Source organism: Oryctolagus cuniculus, chromosome 5 (assembly GCF_964237555.1).
Source record: "Oryctolagus cuniculus chromosome 5, mOryCun1.1, whole genome shotgun sequence".
Lineage (NCBI taxonomy): Eukaryota > Metazoa > Chordata > Mammalia > Lagomorpha > Leporidae > Oryctolagus > Oryctolagus cuniculus.
Window position 1 is genome coordinate 151,903,998 of NC_091436.1, and position 18,650 is coordinate 151,922,647.

The 18,650-nt window shown below is 49.8% G+C and overlaps 1 protein-coding gene across 2 annotated transcripts in view; it reads left to right on the forward strand.

Moving 5' to 3' along the window:
• ALDH5A1 (aldehyde dehydrogenase 5 family member A1) overlaps positions 1-18,449 on the forward strand; it is a 33,187-nt gene extending 14,738 nt beyond the window's left edge. The window contains exons 6-10 of one of the 2 annotated variants that reach the window (XM_002714157.5): positions 1,674-1,817; positions 4,357-4,515; positions 10,915-11,084; positions 13,249-13,307; positions 14,840-18,449. In XM_002714157.5, coding sequence (XP_002714203.2) covers positions 1,674-1,817; positions 4,357-4,515; positions 10,915-11,084; positions 13,249-13,307; positions 14,840-15,045 — 738 coding nt within the window. In that variant the 3' untranslated portion in view covers positions 15,046-18,449. Of the gene's footprint in view, positions 1-1,673; positions 1,818-4,356; positions 4,516-7,625; positions 7,929-10,914; positions 11,085-13,248; positions 13,308-14,839 lie in introns of those variants that run through there. The other variant, XM_070074332.1, reaches the window with a different exon arrangement.
• The last annotated feature ends 201 nt before the right edge of the window (positions 18,450-18,650 follow it).

Below are 18,650 nucleotides of genomic sequence, written 5' to 3' on the forward strand. Positions count from 1 at the left end.
AAGCAGGTTATAAAACTATAATCATGGGGCCTGCGCTGTGGCGCAACAGGTTAACGCCCTGGCCTGAAGCGCCGGCATCCCATATGCGCGCTGGTTAGAGTCCCGGCTGCTCTACTTCTGATCTGGCTCTCTGCTGTGGCCTGGGAAAGCAGTAGAAGATGGCCCAAGTCCTTGGGCCCCTGCACCCGTGTGGGAGACCTGGAAGAAGCTCCTGGCTCCTGGCTTTGGATCGGCACAGCTCCGGCCATTGCAGCCAATTGGGGAGTGAACCAGCGGATGGAAGACCTCCCCCTCCCCCTCCCCCTCCTCCCTCTTCCTCCCCCTCCTCCTCCCATTTCCCTCCCCCTACCCCTCCCTCCTCCTCTCTCTGTGTAACTCTGACTTTCAAACAAATAAATAAATCTTTTTTTAAAAAAAAACTATAATCATACAGTCCCATTTTCTTTTGTTAAAGAAATACATATGGTTGTCCCTCCTTATCCATTAGGGTCTGGTTCCAGGATCCCTGTAGATACCAAAATATACGTATGCTCAGGCCTCTTACATAAAATAGTGTAGTACTCGTGCACAACCTATGCATGTTCTAATTTAAATCATCCCTAATGACTTATAATGCTTAATACCATTTAAAATGTTATACCATATTATTTAGGAATAATGACAAGCAAGAAAAGCATTTTTTTTTTTTTCAAATATATTCTATCTTCAGTTGGTTGAAACTGCAGAGATCAAACCTAGGGACATGGAGGGGCAACTGTGTACATGAACCTGTGTGGCCAAGTTCTAGATAAATGCACCTTAACCCGTGATCAGGGGTGAGCTATGGGTGGTGGGATTCTGGGTGATTTTATTACCTCTTCTCTATCTTGTGGCTTTTAAGCCTGTGGTATAATGTTTTTGAATTGGAAGTACACTTATATGGTTCAGAAGTCAGGCCAGTATAACACCTGTGAACATGTGTTAACATGTGTACCTTGAGAAGTCACCCTGATGCCTCCCCCACCTCTGTCAAGTCAGTGCTTTTAGTTTCTTATTATTTTCTCGGGATTTCATCATTACAAACAAATACAGGCATACTTCAGAAAGTTCATGGAAATTAGAATTCAGAGAATTCAAAATTGAATATAATATGTGTTTTCTATTAACTTTTTGAAGATCATAATCGTATGAATATATATTCTCATTTCTCCCTTTTGTAATGCAAAGTGTCGCCCCCTACATACTGCTGCACACCTGCTTTCTTTACTCTTGGGTTTTTTGGTTTTTTTTTTTAAGATTTAATTATTTTACTTGAAAGTCAGAGTTACACAGAGAGAGGAGAGGCGGGGTGGGGTGGGGGGTCGTCTATCCACTGGTTCACTCTCCAATTGGCCGCGATGGCTGGAGCTGCGCCTATCCGAAGCCAGGAACAAGGAGCTTCTTCCAGGTCTCCCACGCGGGTGCAGGGGCCCAAGCACTTGGGCCATCTTCTACTGCTTTCCCAGGCCATAGCAGAGAGCTGGATCAGAAGTGGAGCAGCCGGGTCTCGAACCGACACCCATATGGGATGTTGGCACTGCAGGCGGGAGCTTTACCAACTACGCCACAGCGCTGGCCCCGGGCGTTTGTTTCAAATGAAGATGGGTATCCGGGTGGCTGGTTCAGTGCTCACAGGTCCCCTCCTCTGCCCACAGATCCTCCTGCGCCACGCAGCCAGCTCTGTGAAGAGGGTCTCCATGGAGCTGGGCGGCCTTGCTCCCTTCATTGTGTTTGACAGCGCCAACGTGGAGCAGGCTGTAGCAGGGGCCATGGCATCGAAATTTAGGAACGCCGGCCAGGTGAGTCCTGTGGGGTTTTTGCAGGGTTTGGCTATATGTGCACACACATTTCATAAAGCGCTGGCTTTTATCTCCACTGCCTTACTCATCTCTTGGAGGGAAACTTGTGGGTCCCCATCCATTGTCCATTCTTTATTTGTTCACTCTTTCAGCAAATATTCAGCAATTGCCTGAATATTTGCTAGTGGCTACACTAGGCTTGGAGAGTCCCAATACAGGGAAAATATCTAATCTGTGGCTTCGAAGAATTTCCACAACAGCAGAAGTTTTTCATCACATTGTTCCCTCTTATTTCCCCTACACTTCGGACTGGGCTATGGTCACCCTTTGGTTTCCATAGGAGATTGGGTCTAGAATACCCTCAGATACCAAAATCTTGGGGTGCCCCAGTTCCTCCTAGGAGGCTGGCACAGTGCTTGGATTGGCGTATAACCTGTGCACATCCTCCTGCGTGTAGTAAATCACATCTGGATTACTAAGCACACCTAACACACGGAAACTCTACGTAGGCCATGCTTATCCACATTGACAAATGTCTGTAATGTTCAGAACAGATGAGTTTGAAAGGAATAATTTCTGACCAGCGGTTGGTTGAATCCAGAGATGCAGAGCCCACGGGTACAGAGGGATGACTGTATTTTCATAATTTCCCCTCGTTAGGCTTTTCTCCTCAGACACAAAGCAGCCCTGAACAGCCAGGGTATGAGGTCCGCAGACTTAAGGACAAGAAGGTGGGAAAGTGTTGAGGGTGGTGCCTAGAAACATTTGAAACCTGACTGTCTTTGAGACATACCCCAGGCCAGCAGAGTGCTGGGCGAGGGCCGAGCTGGCAGCAGCGGGCACACCACGCATGTCCAAGCTGTCCCAAGGGAGAGGAGCTGAGCTCACATCTACAGAGCAAACCGTGGAGCAGCCAGTCTGGTATGGACCTTCCAAGTCACCACAGCGTCCCTCGCATCTTGCAAATGAGCAGCAACTTGCAAAAGACTAAGAGACGAGTGGTTGGTCACCATGCACCGGCTGTTGTCCCAACTCTGCCAGAGTACTGGCGCTGTAAGCCCAGAGTCCTGTCTCCCAGTTCCTATCCAAGCTGCCAAGATCCTGATGACTTACGAAGTATTTTTAAATCCTTTGCCTTAAAAGTATCAACAACAAACGATTTTAAATGCTTTCCAGAAATGGAATAAATACTCCTGAAAGGTTATGTTGTGGGGAAAAATGAAATGTTGTGTAAGACATTAAATAGTTTTCTTCTTTATTTTGGCCTTTAGTAATTAATTCTTTCCTTTTCGTATAATTTCAGTAAACTTGGTTTTTCAGGTATAGGTATGGTTCCTCAGAAGTGGAGCAGCTGGGTCTCAAACTGGCGCCCATATGGGATGCTGGTGCTTCAGGTCAGGGCGTTAACCCGCTGCACCACAGGGCCGGCCCCAGGTATAGTTCCTTTTACAAAAATGCCAAGATCTGTAACCTTCTGTGGCATGCTGTAAAGCCACAGCCTTGGGATGTGTTGCTTTAAGCCAAGGAAAGGGGACCGGCACTGTGGCGTCATGGATGAATCTGCTGCTTGAGACACTGGCATCCCATGTCGGAGAGCAGGTGTGCGTCCCAGCTGCTCCACTTCTTCTTGTGCTGGGAAGGGGGTGGAAAACGAGCCAAGCACTTGACCCCTGCCACACTAGTGGGAGACCCTAAGGGACTTCGGGCTCCTGCCTCTGGGCTGGCCCAGCCCCAGCTATTGCAGTCATTTGGGGAGTGAACCAGTGGATGGAAGACCTCTCTCTGTCATTCTGCCTTTCAAATAAATAAATAAATCTTTAAGGAAGGGAGGGAGGGAGGAAGGAAATAAATGCACAGGGCACAAAAGTGTGCAGACGTGCTGCAACCAGGAAAGATTAAGAAAAAGACAAGCAGCAAACCCATCAGTGGTCTCCCACGACGGGTTCCATTTCACGCTTGATCTTAGCCAAAAGGCCAAGAAGCTATATATAATGGGTTATATTTCAAAATTTCTTCATACATGGTCTAATTAGAAATAATTAGAAGAAAAAGCAAGGGCCTTTTTGGTAATTTAGGCTGCACGCGGGAAGGGTCCTGTGTCCATTACTGAAATGTCAGATTCTCACAACACCTGGAAGGTTTCAGGTAAAGGATGTAAGGTAGAGTTTGCACACACACACACACACACACACACACACACACACCCCAGCCTCTGCTCTCAAAGGTCCTTGCAGAGTTGCAGGCTATTTTTTCTTCCTGTTTGTATTGTAATGAAAGCCACCTGTAGGAACTTGGGTGTGTTTTTGTTTGCTCTGCACACACATACTTGCTAACTTGTTAAACCACAAATGGACAACAGCTGTAGAGGGAGTGGAGAGGAACACCTCTCCCCCGGGTGTCTCCCTCTGGGCCAGCTTGGCCGCCTGACAAGCTGCCCGGGGAAGCATCTTTGCAGAGACGTGGGGCTGCCTCCTGTCTCTTGGATGGGTCAACGGCTCCCGAGAAACTGACTCTCTGGGTTTGTTTTCCTCCTGTCCAGACTTGCGTTTGCTCAAACCGATTCCTGGTGCAGAGGGGGATTCATGATTCCTTTGTGAGCAAATTTGCTGAAGCAATGAAGACAACTCTGCGTGTAGGGCATGGATTTGAGGAGGGAACCACGCAAGGCCCGCTAATTAATGAAAAAGCAGTAGAAAAGGTAAGTTCATTGGGTTGTGTTAATTTCAGTGCCTCGATATCCAAAACTTACTTAAGCAGCAAACACTTTGGTAGGCTGCCCAGTAAGGCTGTTGTGGAAGAAATAGAGAAACCTTGGGCGGGGTGAGGGGGCCGAGTTTCTATGAATCTGTGAATCGAGTGGCCCTGTCTGGTCATCGACTCCTCCAGCCCCGAGTGCCCTTCCCTGCTTGCCTGGCCCTTCTTGGACTTGCAGCTGCGCCAGTCATAACTCTTCCCTGGATGACAAAATGCCCTTCTGGAAGAATCCTTGATGGAAGTAACCCAGCAGGGCGAGGATGTGGAGAAAGGGGGACACGTATACACTGTTGGTGGGAATATGAATTAGTGCAGCCACTGTGGAAAACAGTGTGGAAATTTCCTTAAAAAAAAAAAAAAGAAATAGACTTGCCCTATGATCCAGCAATCCCAGTACTGGGTATACACCCAAAAATTGTTGTATCAAAGAGACAGCTGTTCCACTATATTTATAGCAGCACTGTTCACAATAGCCAAAATATGGACTCAACAGAAGTGCCCATCATCAGATAAATATATAATAAATTTATACACACTGTGAACAAATGGATAAGCAGATAAATATATACACACACAATGGAATATTATTCAACTATAAAAATGACATTCTATCACTTGCAGCAAAATGGTTGAGACTGGAGGATATTATATCAAGTGAAATAAGCCAGACACAGAAAGACAAATACCGCATGTGGTCCCTTATTTGCGGGAGCTAAAATCAAAGGGCTCCTCCGCTGGGGAAGGGTCTCTGTTGAATAAAGAGTTATCTCTAGGCTGCTACTAGGGGAGATGTGTCTCTCTGTTGTTCTGCTTTTGAAATAAATATTTTTAAGAGTTCTTACAAAGAACTTTAAAGATAATAATACGAAACATCCTGTAAGTTCCCTAGGTAAGTTTCTACAAATAGAAAGGAGTTTAACAGACTGTTTTGAATGGGGCAGACCCTGGAAGCTGGAAAATGTGTGTGGGAAAGAGGGAAGGAGACGCAGCCAGCCGCTGGGTGAACCTGAGGAACTAAAATCAACCAAGAGCTGCGTGAGTGCTTAGGTGGGAAGCAGCCTGGCCGACCTCCGCGCTCAGGGGCCGTGGGCAGGCAGGTCAGCTTTCTGCGGGGAAGCGGCCAGGTCTGGCATTACCTCCGACTCCTCTGGGTAGAGAAAATGCATCAAGGTTCATGTTGGCACCATTCGCATTTTATAAATGACTTTGATCGTGTTTAGTGAGAGGGACTAGGGTTCAAGTCCCAGGGGGTGGTACTCAGCCTCCACATGCCCGTGATGGACACAGATGCTGGGGCCACCTCTGAGGAGATGGGTGTTCATTTGTCTGTGGTAGGTCCCGGGCTTTGGAGTTTTTTAAGATGCCCCGGTGATGGTGCTTTGCTGCCCCCTAGCGGGGAAACCCAAAGTGAAATGCAAACATTCCCCTCTAGATGGCAGTGTATGCTGGACTGTCAAGCACACATACTTGCAGGTTTTCTATTGTAGTGGAGAGAAGTTAGGTAAACATCTTGTTTCTCAACAATCTGTTGAGGTTCTCACTGCCATGGAGTGGATCCCAGAAACATCACTGCACTTCCTATGTAATATGACAAGAGGAGGGCTGACCAGATTCTCTTTGGGGACAGGAGGTGAGCCCCTATTAAGTTAAATAGTATTTTAAAAGCATAAATCAGGACCAGTGTTTGTGGCACAGCAGGTTAAGCCCCCTCTTGCAACACCAGCATCCATATCAAAGTGCTGGTTCGAGTCCCCGCTGCTCCATTTCTGATCCAGCTGTCTGCTAGTGCGCCTGGGAAAGCAGTGGATGATGGCCCCAGCACTCGGGCGTGTGCCATGCACATGGGAGACCCAGATGGAATTCCAGGCTTTTGGTTTTAGTCAGGCCCATCCCATCCCTGGCAGCTGTGGCAATTTGGGTAATGAATCAGTGAATGCCAGACCTCTTTCTTTCTCTCTCTCCCTCTCTAAGTCTGCCTATCAAATAAAGCTTAAAAGATTAGATACATATATATGTGTATATATCTGCATATGCACCCAGCTAGTGGGGATTTGTTGCAGATGTGGGGTGCATGGACCCATAAAGGGCAAGTCCAGACAACAGAATGTGGCCAAGCCTCTCTCCTGGAAGCCTCTAGAAAACTGAGCTGAAGCAGGAGGGAGGAGGACCGCCCTGCTCCATGGATGGCGATGGGCTTCTGAGAGGCAGAAGAGTGGGAGACGTGGGCGTGCCCAGGGAGCCTGTGCGGTGTCCTGATGGGGCCTTTCTAGAACTGGCTGGTGTGCGGGGGGGGGGGGGGGAGGAGGGGAGACACACAGCTGGCTGGTTGTGCTTCTGCACGGTTTCTGGCTCTTCCCACAGCACCTCCCCACCACCACCGTACACACAGGACAGCAGAGGTGGTTGTTCTGAGCAAATACAGCAGCCCACCCACAAGGGCACCCGCTGCAAGCGCAGGGGTCTCCTGGCCATGCCCTTTGGGGAAAGGGTTGCTGAGTAACCTCATTCAGTGGACAGACGAAAATGGCAGAGGCCACCCCACGCCCACCTAAATGTATCACCTGGTCCTTCCATCAGAAAGAGGCTCAGCCATGTGCACAGGAGAGGAGGGGCAGGAGCAGCAGTCACAGCCGACCCTGACCCCGAGGGCAGCAGGTGAATCGGGGAGCAGAGAGGGATTGCCCAAGAACCTCCACGTGCTGAGGATGGGGCAGTGCAAGCAGGACTACGTCTGCAGGAGTTAAATACTCGGCAGGTGCAAGAAATTCAGATGGGGGTGAAATTGAGGCGGTCTCCTGACGTTTGAAGCAAAATACAGATAAAACGTAGAGAAATGCAAAAGAATGAGAATTAAGCTGAGGTGATGGGGGCCACCTCCTCAGGAGTAGGAGCTGCAGAAGGAAAGAAGATGAAGGGAAATGAGATCAAATAAACAACAGGTGGGAATGTCGTGAGCTGGGGGAAGGGCCGGCGCTGTGGCACAGCAGGTTAACACCCTGGCCTGAAGCACCGGCATCCCATATGGGTGTCCCGGCTGCTCTTCTTCCAATCCAGCTCTCTGCTGTGGCCTGGGAGGGCAGTGGAAGATGGCTTAAGTCCTTGGACCCCTGCACCCACATGGGAGACCCGGAAGAAGCTCCTGACTCCTGGCTTCAGATCAGTGCAGCTCCGGCCATTGCAGCCATCTGGGGAGTGAACCATTGGAAGGAAGACCTCTCTCTCTGCCTCTCCTCTCTCTGTGTAACTCTGACTTTCAAATAAATAAATCTTTAAAGAAAAAAAAAAACTCAGGCATGGAAAGCCAAGACACTCTGGCAAAAGATCTCTGTGAGTGAGATCTCAGTGGAAAGAACAGGTCTTCAAAGAAGGAGGTACCTTTCTCTGAAGGGAGGAGAGAACCTCCACTTTGACTATGACCTTGTCTAAACAAGATAAGAGTCGGAGAACTCAGAGGGCTTCCATAGCCTTGGAAACTCATGACTGGAGCATAGGGAGATTACTGATGCCATAGACAGGAGTGTCAATTGGTAAAGTCAACAACAGGAGTCACTGTGCACTTACTCCTCATGTAGGATCTCTGTCCTTAATGTGCTGTGCATTGAGATTTAATGCTATAACGAGTACTCAAACAATATATTTCACTTTGTGTTTCTATGGGGGTGCAAACTGTTGAAATCTTTACTTAATGCATACTAAACTGATCCTCTGTAAAAAAAAAAAAAAAGAAAGAAAGAAAGAAAAGAAAAGAAAAGAAACTATCAACTCCCAACTTGACTCTCACTGGGATTAAACATGACAATAGGTCTGATCTGATTTCATCATCATTAAAAAAAATCATCTATTATTTTTCACTTTATGTTTCTGTGTGGGAGCAAACTGTTGAAATCCTTACTTAATGTATACTAAGCTGATCTTCTGTATATTAAGATAATCGAAAATGAATCTTGATGTGAATGGAGGGGGAGAGGGAGTGGGAAAGGGGAGGGTTGTGGGTGGGAGGGACGGTATGGGGGGGAAGCCATAGTAATCCATTATTCGTACTTTGGAAACGTATATTCATTAAATAAAAGTTAAAAAAAAAAAGAAAAAAAAAACTATGGGGAAGAGAGTTGTACAGCTTGAAAGACTTTAAAAATTACCAAGTACAAAAGATGAAAAAAAAAAAACCACTTTGCTAAAATTTCAGTACATCAGAACATGAAAGAAGGCCTTGGAAGATTCCAGAAGAGGACAGAGCTATCCCACAAGGAGTGAGATCCATTTTTCCCTCAGACTTTTCCTCTACGGAAGTGGAGAAGCACTCAGAGTTCTTAGGGAAAACTATTTTATACCAGCATTCTGTAATCAGTGATATTATCAGCCAGGTAGAGAACAAGACAAGACATCAATACACGGTGCAAGAAAACTCAGAGATAAAGCCATTTCCACACAGCAGTTTCAAAGCAACATCATGTACTGAGTAACAGTTCCAATAGTGGCAGATTGCATGTACCACGGTGGTCCCGTTAGAAAAAGTGGAGCTCCTGTTCTTGATCTTTCTCTTTTTTTTTTTTTTTTTTTTTTGACAGGCAGAGTGGACAGTGAGAGAGAGAGACAGAGAGAAAGGTCTTCCTTTGCCGTTGGTTCACCCTCCAATGGCCACCACGACTGGCGCACCGCGCTGATCTGAATGCCCTGACCGGGACTAGAACCCGGTGTGCCGGTGCCACAAGGCGGCAGATTAGCCTAGTGAGCCGCAGCGCCGGTGCTCTCTCTTGATCTCTTAGACCCTCTTTTTCCTTCTCTGCCCCTTCCCTCTGGTCTGTCAGGTTTCCCCCAATAAACCCTTTACCTTAAAAAAAAAAAAAAAAAAAAAAGAAGAAGAAGAAGAACAAAGAAAAAATGGAGCTGAAAACCTATCGCCTACCCAAACGTAGCCACCATAATGCAGTGTGTGAATGTGATGTAACCATACCTACCGTGCTGCCAGACACATAAAAGTATAGCACGTACAATTATGTACAGTGTGTAGTCCTTGATAACAATGGCAAATGACTGGTTATGGTGTACTCTGTTTTATTGATTGATTTGAGAGCTGTCTCCCATCCACTGGTTTGCTCTCCAACAGCAAGGCTGAAGCCAGGAGTGCAGAACTCAGTGTGCATCTCCCATGGGGGTGGCAGGATCGCAAGTCTCCGAACCGTCACCTGCTGCCTTCTGGAATGTGCATTCGCAGTGAGCTGGGATCGGGAGTGGAGCCGGGACTCAAGCCAAGATACTGCTATTTGGGATGTGAATGTCCCAAGTTGCATCTTCTTTATTTTTTTTTTAAGATTTTATTTATTTATTTGACAGGTAGAGTTACAGACAGTGAGAGGGAGAAACAGAGAGAAAGGTCTTCCTTCCGTTGGTTCACTCCCCAGTTGGCCGCAACGTCCAGAGCTGCACTGATCCAAAGCCAGGAGCCTGGAGCTTCTTCCTGGTCTCCCACACGGGTGCAGGGGCCCAAGGACTTGGGTCATCTTCTACTGCTTTCCCAGGCCATAGCAGAGAGCTGGACTGGAAGAAGAGCAGCCAGGCCTAGAACCGGCACCCATATGGGATGCTGGTGCCTCAGGCAGAGGATTAATCTACTGTGCCATGGCACTGGCCCCCAAGTTGCATCTTAATTGCTATACCTAATGCCAGCCCCAAATTTTGTCATAATGCGAGAGTGGATGCCTGCTTGTGAAATAGTATGCCGTGTTATTGCGCCAGCAGCAGCCTCGTGTGAATCATGTTCACCGCATCTCTGGCCTGCATCCTTTTCTCTTGTGCTGCATTGATGTTGTGGTGTTGTGTTGATGAAGGCCCCAGGAGCGGTAGGCTACACCACGCACACACACATACACACTGCAGCTGTGTCCTAGGCAATCCCATCTAGGTTTGTATAAGTACATGCTAGGATAGTCACACAAGAACAGTGCCTTTCCTGGAATACTTCAGTAAGTGATGCATAACTATACTTGAGACTATATCAGAACAGTGTAGGACGACAAACCGGGACTAAGCCCAGAGCGCTATGAGAGCACATCCCAGGAAAACAAGGGAGCAACACACCCAGGAAGGGGTCAACAGTGTGAGACCATTCGACACAAACTAAGGTCAGACACAGGAGGGTCAGAGGGCAGGGATGAAGCCCTCACTGTCCGTGCACCTGCTGCCTTCTCATCACCTCTGTATAGCTCTGCCCGCGTGGTTCTCTCTCTCTGGAAGGAACCAGGGCATCTTGTCTTTAACCTACTTAAAAAGAAAACCACACATAGTTTCCTGCAGACAGACATCCTCAACTGACCTCCCAAGAATTCTTTTTCTCGTCATGCAGGTGGAGAAACAGGTGAATGATGCCGTTTCTAAGGGGGCCACCATTGTGACAGGCGGGAAGCGGCACCACCTGGGGAGAAACTTCTTCGAGCCCACCCTGCTCAGCAGTGTCACCCAGGACATGCTCTGCTCCCGGGAAGAGACTTTCGGGCCCCTGGCGCCAGTTATCAAGTAAGATCACTCAGCCAGGAGGAGCCGGGCGAAAACACAGGAAAGAAAAAGGCAACCTGGCCAGGAAGTCTCGTGCGGTTTTGAGGGGTGGGTGGGGAAGAGTGGGCAGGTCAGAGAGGCAGAGTCGTGCTGAGTTAACAGAAAAGCAGAGTTCAATTTATGGTATTTTTTTAATTAATGAGATTTTTAAAAATCACTTATTTAGATCACAGTGGACAGAGAGGGAGGTCTTCCATCCACCAGGTCACTCCCCAAATGGCCACAGTGGTCAGGGCTGGGCCGATCCAAAGCCAGGAGCCAAGAGCTTCTTCCTGGTCTCCCACGTGGGTACAGGGGCCTAAGCACTTGGGCCATCTTTCACTGCTTTCCTAGAAAATGGCAGAGAGCTGGATCCTGAGTGGAGCAGCCGGGACTCAAACCAGCGCCCCTATGGGATGCGGGCACTGCAGGTGGCAGCTTTACCTGCTATGCCACAGCGAAGGCCCCTGTTTTGTGCATCTTTGATCTCTCTGGTTGGTTTCTCCTGCTTTGCAGTTCTCCTTTCTTTTGTTGTGCATATTTGTCCCTTCCTTCTATTTTTATTCTGTTGTACTGCAAAGGTACTTCAAACCAGTCATGGAAAAGAGTTGATTTTGGTGCAAATTTTGAAATGACACATGTGGGGTTTTTCAAAAGTTTGGGGCAGATGCCTATTGTGGAAAGACAATACATAACTTTGAAATATTTTGCATCAAAATAAACTTTTAATTCTATTTTCCACAGACTTTTTAAAGGACCATCACGTTTCTGCCTCCTCCAGCATAGGTCGTGGTGTTTGTTGTCTTTCTTGGAGTCCTTGGGCGTCTTGTAATTTCCCCGTGATCTTGTCTTTGGCCTTTGAGTTGTTAGCAACCTTGGCCTGAAATATCTCCGGCGGGAGTTTAGACCTTAGATGGCACTGGGAAGGCCTGGGGCTGAGCCTCAGAGAGGGTGCTTCCAGGAATAGAACCCAGTGTCGCTGCTCACTCACTCCCCCGCCCAGGTAGCCTTGGCTCCTGGGTATTTTGCACTAGAATGGGAAGAGGCTGCCAGTGGCCCTGCATTTGCTCTGGGCAGTTCCTATGCCAGTGGGGACTTGGACACCAGTTGGGTCTCTCACTGTGCCACACTGGGCCTGCTGCTCTACTGCACCACAGCAACCTAGCATGGGTCCAGGGACTCACGTCTGTGGGCAGGATCACCCAAAATTCCCAGGGGTGCCTGGAGAGCTGCAGCCCAGGCTCCTTGGGCCCCCTGGAGCTCCCGCCCAGCTCTCCCCATCTTAACACTATTGCATCCCTCTAGGATCCAGCCACCTTCTTGTTCTCAAGGGGTTCTTGCACTTTTGGTGTTGGTTGCTAATGGCGGTTTCTAAGAGCTGTGGCTCTCTGTGTGCTCTCTGACATCTCTGGCCTTGGGAGCACAGGGCAGGCTGGAAGCTGGGACTGGCTGTGCCACTATGTCCAGGATCACAAAGCCTTGTCATCACATACTGTGCCAGCCTCGTTACCCTCTTGCTGAGACCGTCTGTTTTTCCACCACTGAGGACGTGGACCATTAGAAGAACCTCAGTGTTACAATAAAATTATTTGCCTGGAATGCCACTTGATCACATCTGCAGGAAGACTGTGGTCTCTTCCTGGGAGGCTCCCGTGTCAGGACTCAGGCCCTGGCGGGGCAGTGGGCATGGATTCAGGCCCCGCCACTTCAGCCCCTGTGTCTTGCAAAATCAGCGAGACAGCTGCTCCCCCTGCTGGCAGATCTCTGAAGTTAGAATCAGGTGCTTGCAACCAAACTACCACTCAAGTCTTGTTCCTGAAATAAACTGGTAGAGACATTCCAGAGCTGCATCCAAGCACCTAGGTGGCGATAGAGGGTAGGAAGTGAGGGAGCCGCCTCCTCTGAGCGGCTGTCTTTCCACCACATTATGCTTGCTCTAAAGTAGCGTCAGTCTTAGTAGGTACCAAGAACAGTGATCCCTTTGTCCAGGGGATTGGTCTGGTATTCTCTTCCCGACTTGCCAGCCTTTTTTCCTGTTTGCCATGTTGATTTGCAAGTGCTCAGCCCTGCGCCCCAAGTTCTTTCAGGAAGCTGGTTTACTCCTCGCCTTAAAGATTTTGCTTATGACCTGTGTTGACTTTGGCAGGTTCGATACTGAAGAGGAGGCCATAGCCATCGCCAATGCCACTGATGTGGGGTTAGCAGGTGCGTGCCCGTCCTCACTCAACGACACTCGTAATTACGTTCTTCAGCTTGGGCCAGACGCTGCCCTGGGTTCCCAGAAACCCCAGCGGAGTGTGTTTTGCTGCTCTCCAAGTGGCAGAGGTGGTTTTGTGCAAGTGTGTATCCTTTAGGCTCATCCCCTGTGACACACATTCTGGTTAGAGCTGGGCGTGGGTGCAGTGTGGGGAAGAGAGAGCACAGATTGTCCTCAGTGGAGGATCACAACCACTGCCTCAGGCCCGTGTTCTCAGAGGCTCAATGCCCAGACATCCCAAGTGCTTTCTCTTCCATCGTGACTGATCAGGGGCAGGAGGAAGCCCTGGAGCAAGGGCAGAGCATGCCAGGCCAACGGAGCTGTGGAGACAGTGAGTGCCAGGGAGGCCTCCCCTGGTGGCTGCCTCTCCTCCAGCTTGGTGATGGTCAAGGTGGCCAGAGGACATGCCCTCTAGCCCTGGGAAAACCATGTATTAGCACCCAGAGGGAGTGAAACACTGCAGAAGATATGGAGACATCCACGGTCAGCTACGGCTCTACAGAAGTCACCTTCCGGATGTAAGGGAGCTGTTGATTGCAAGAGGACAGGCACGCGTGGCATGGGGTCCCTTACCCCGTGTGGCGCGCTCCATGACAGTAAGGCTGGGCTTGCACAGGGCTGCCACAACATCAAGTTGGGAGCTTCTTTCTTCTCTTCTCCATGGCCTGAGGAAGCCATACCCTGAACTGGGTTATAAATGGTGGGCAGGATTTTTTTTTAAAGACTTACTTATTTGGGGGGCCAGCACTGTGGCATAGTAGGCTAAGCCTCTGCCTGCAGCGCTGGCATCCCATATGGGCACTAGTTCATGTCCTGCCTGCTTCTCTTCCAATCCAGCTCTCTGTTTATGGCCTGGGAAAGCAGTGGAGGTCTCCCATGTGGGTGACAGGGTCCCAAGCACTCGGGCCATCTTCCACTGCTTTCCCAGGCACATTAGCAGGGAGCTGGTTCAGAAGTGGAGCAGCCGGGACTCGAACCGGCACAGTGGGCAAGATTCTGTGTTGGCAGAAGGGACTGGGGGTGGTCAGAGGAGAGTGAGGAGAATCTGGGCGACTTTGGAGAAGGTGGCTGGTGACTGAAGCACTAGAAGGCAAAGCTGAAAATACTGATCAAAACCATGTTAGGGTTTGAATGCCCACTATGGAATTTTGCTTCATTTTGTAGTCAGGAGCCATTGAAAGGCTTGGGCAGAAAAGTCGTGGGGAAGTCTGACCACAGCCTGCAGGTGGATCAGAGAGTGGGACGCAGAAGCCGGGGAGGCCATGTGACCATCCTGATGAGGGACAGTGAGTGCTGGCCAAGGATGACCTGGCCGTTATCGAGATAGATAGGCGTGGGCAGGACCAAGGACAGCAGCTTGCGTGGGAGCCGGGAGGACTCCAGGCCCTGGGTGACCAAGGAGTTGCCTGCAGCACCCTCAGCTGTGGCCGCGAGGTCTTCATGCAACGCGTACCCTACGCGCCCTCTTCTCCCCACACAGGTTATTTCTACTCTCAAGACCCAGCGCAGATCTGGAGAGTGGCCGAGCAGCTGGAGGTGGGCATGGTCGGCGTCAACGAAGGCCTCATTTCCTCCGTGGAGTGCCCTTTCGGGGGGGTGAAGCAGTCTGGCCTCGGCCGGGAGGGCTCCAAGTACGGCATTGACGAGTACCTGGAGGTCAAGTACGTGTGTCACGGGGGCTTGTAGGAGTCCTCGGTCCCCTGGAAAATAAAGAGGGAGGCTTGCCCGCACGAACGGGGAGCTGCCACCTGTTTTGTGAAACCGTAGGTTCTCGGAATGATGACTTTTTTAGAACTCATCCAGTCCCTGTAATCTGAAGCAGATGCAGATCCTACCCCTGCGCTTTCCCAACAAGGGGCCGACGTGCGCAGCGTGCCCACGGCTGGGCTCTCCAGGATGGCCAGCACAGGGTTCCTAGAAAGACGCCCTGGGCCCGTGCACCACCCCATCCATCTCTAGAGCAAGGGTTGGCCCCACACGTGGGCCCTGGGGCTTTGAGAGACTCCCCGGGCACGGCTGAGGGCTGGGGCGGGGACATGGCCAGCTCACCATTAAGGCTAGGCAGGGTGTATCCAGAGGTGTCTCTGCAGGGGCTAAGTCAGGCTTTTGTTTAGCCACTTCTGAAAGAGCACAGAGCTGCTGTGGGGAGCGAAGCGGTGCCTCGCCCGGTTTCTGGACCACTCTTCCGTTTGAAGTCTTCATCATCCTAAAGTGTCTGCTTTGGAGTTCATTGAGGGCCTGAGCGTAATCATAGAGAGCAGAAGTAGCCTGGTAGTAAGGCAGGCGCAGGGGGACCCTGCCTGGCCCCTTCCCTGGGCAGCCCTGTCACTGTGGTCCCACCACTCAGCACCTCCCACCCCATGTGGGCGGTGACCATCCTCCATAGGCCTTATTCAGCCTCAGATGGGGATCCTGTGTCGGGAAGGGAGCCATCGTTGCTATGAGCCGTGCCACCCAGATGCCCTGCACACGTCAGCAGGGGCCTTGCCGCCGAGGGAAGCCAGGCCCACCTGCCCGCCGGCTGTATGCGGCCTGCTGTGCACTGGGGGTGGAGCTGCCCCTTCACCTGTGCTCACCACAGCAGCCCCAAAAGGAAAAGGATTTCCATAATTGCCAGTCCACCCTGCGGAAGGGGCATGGAGCCTTGCATTTCAGGCAGCGTTAATCTAAAATTTGTGGACAGTTCAGCAGGCAAACAACACACAAGACACAAAAACCCCATGACCAGCGTTGGCTCTTACTCTTAAAGAAAATCTCCAAGAAAGTCCGAGGCTCCTCCAGACACGTCACCCATGCCCACGGGGATAAAGGCCGATCCTGGCCACAGGGGCACAGAGGAAGCTCCCTCCTCTTCCCCAGTCTCAGTGTGTAGACCCCACTCTCATTCCGTGGATGTGCCACATAGCGGGTGAAAGTAGTGCTGGTGGCCAGCGCCGCGGCTCACTAGGCTAATCCTCCGCCTTGCGGTGCCGGCACACCGGGTTCTAGTCCCGGTCGGGGCGCCGGATTCTGTCCCGGTTGCCCCTCTTCCAGGCCAGCTCTCTGCTGTGGCCAGGGAGTGCAGTGGAGGATGGCCCAGGTGCTTGGGCCCTGCACCCCATGGGAGACCAGGAAAAAGCACCTGGCTCCTGGCTCCTGCCATCGGATCAGCGCGGTGCGCCGGCCACAGCGCGCCGGCCGCGGCGGCCATTGGAGGGTGAACCAACGGCAGAGGAAGACCTTTCTCTCTGTCTCTCTCTCACTGTCCGCTCTGCCTGTCAAAAAAAAAAAAAAAAAAAAAAAAAAGAAAAGAAAAAGAAAGTAGTGCTGGCTACAATCACCCCTGAGCCCCACACAGCACTGAGCAGCCCTCCATGAGCCACTGGGGAGCTGGCTGAGTAGCTGACGGCACACAGGGGCACCTCCAGGCTGGCGCTGGCTTCCCTGAGGCCTGGCTTACACCAGCTGATCACCAAGGTCAAGGGAGAGGGGAGCAGACACCTGCCTGCTGGTGACACCACCCAGCACTGGCAGGGGTCCCATCCCTGCCATGATGACACTCAATTTCTATTCTACTGGTGTCATCCTTGGGTGGCTTTTAATCTAAGTACTTGAAATCTGGGTGTGTCCATTTTCTTCTATTAAGAATACAGAATTTCAGGCATTAGTTTTTAAAGTCAGACAGCCATGCTAAGCTGTGTAGAAGATATTTTTCAAACATATTTTTTGACTTTGGAACAGAGTCCTTACTTTGGTGACCAATTTTAAGTTTTCCTGCATATTTTGTTTTCTAGATAAATTTAGGGCCAGAGGCTCAAGGCCATAGCCTTGATCAATTCTGTAATTAAAACTTGGAAAGGAAACAGCTTATTGTTTAATAAAATGTTCCCCGGTGGTGGGAAGACAGAGAAGTGTTTTTAAGTTGAACTTTTTTGGTTATTTTTCAATAAGGTAACCATTTGTGTTAGATGGGATTTACATACACACACACACACACACACACACAAAATGGAAAAGGATCATGAGACCATGGTTTGACAACTACATCACACACACAGGCCAGGTCTGACCTGCACCTGGTGTTGTCCAACACGATAGCTATGAACTGTGCTATTTTCAAATGGTTAGAAAAAGAACAAGACAGTGCTTTATGATACATGAGAATTCTATGAAATTCAGATTCCAGGCTCCATAAGTAAAACGGTATTGGAATACAGCCACACCCTGGGTCACACCAGCTGACCACCAAGGTCAAAGGCAGAAATCCAGCACTAGTGACACTGCCCTTGGGTGACTGTCAGTCCAGGGAGGTGGATTCGGGAGTGTCCATCTTCTCACATGACACTGCTTGGCAGAGTTGGACAAGAGCAGCAGTGTGGCCTGCAAAGCCTAAAATATTTACTGTTTGGCTCCTTAAAGGCAAAGTTTGCCAGCCTCCGGTCTAGACCAGGAGGGAGAGAGCAACCTGTCCACGACTGCTGGGCAGTACTTTGTGTCCTGAGCACCTGTGTAGCAACAGGGCTACCCTGGGGTCTCAGCAGGAACTGCTCAGCCATCGCCACGCGACTCACATCAAACCACCCAAACAACAAGTCTGTGGGCCTTAAAGAAGCGCTTTTCAAACTGGGTCCCGTCGAGACAGGGCTTATGGAGAGCTGATCTGCATCTGTTTCCCGACCATGTGAGTGTTTTTAAGTAGATTTTACGTGAAGTGCTGTTTCTCTCTGTGTGTCTGCCTTCATGCTTACGGTGAGACTCCGTGAAAACAAAGACGAGAAGCACAATGTAAATTACTGTCAGCCGACACTCTGAACCTGACATTGTGCCACGTGACTTTTCTCTCTGAACGCTGGATCCTAGTGTTTTACTTACCCAAGTGCGGCTATATTTGGTAGCATTTTACTTGAATAAAATAAATGCTGTGATTGTTTCATGCTATACTTTGGGGGATAAAACTTGGCATAAGTGTAGCAGGAAACGTAGGAACACTTTGCTTTTTTAAGCATGTGCACATGACTTATTTTTCTAGTTTTTGATGGTCGTGTATATCAATGTATCATCAGCAGATCCTATCTATGTGTGTGTCATTAATAAACGATCAATTAACAGAATTTCCTGTTCCTGGGTTAAGGTGTCTGGTTGTGTTGGTTTTTCTTATCAGGTTGTCGCGTGAGTTTTTATAGCATTGCATTAGACCACTTCAGCTGTGTGTAACCAGTGCTTCCTTCCCACAGGGCTGCTTGTCAGTGAGCACCATGGGCTGGGAGCCAGGAAGTTCTGTGCCCCACGGTTCCCACTCAGCAGATGTTTGC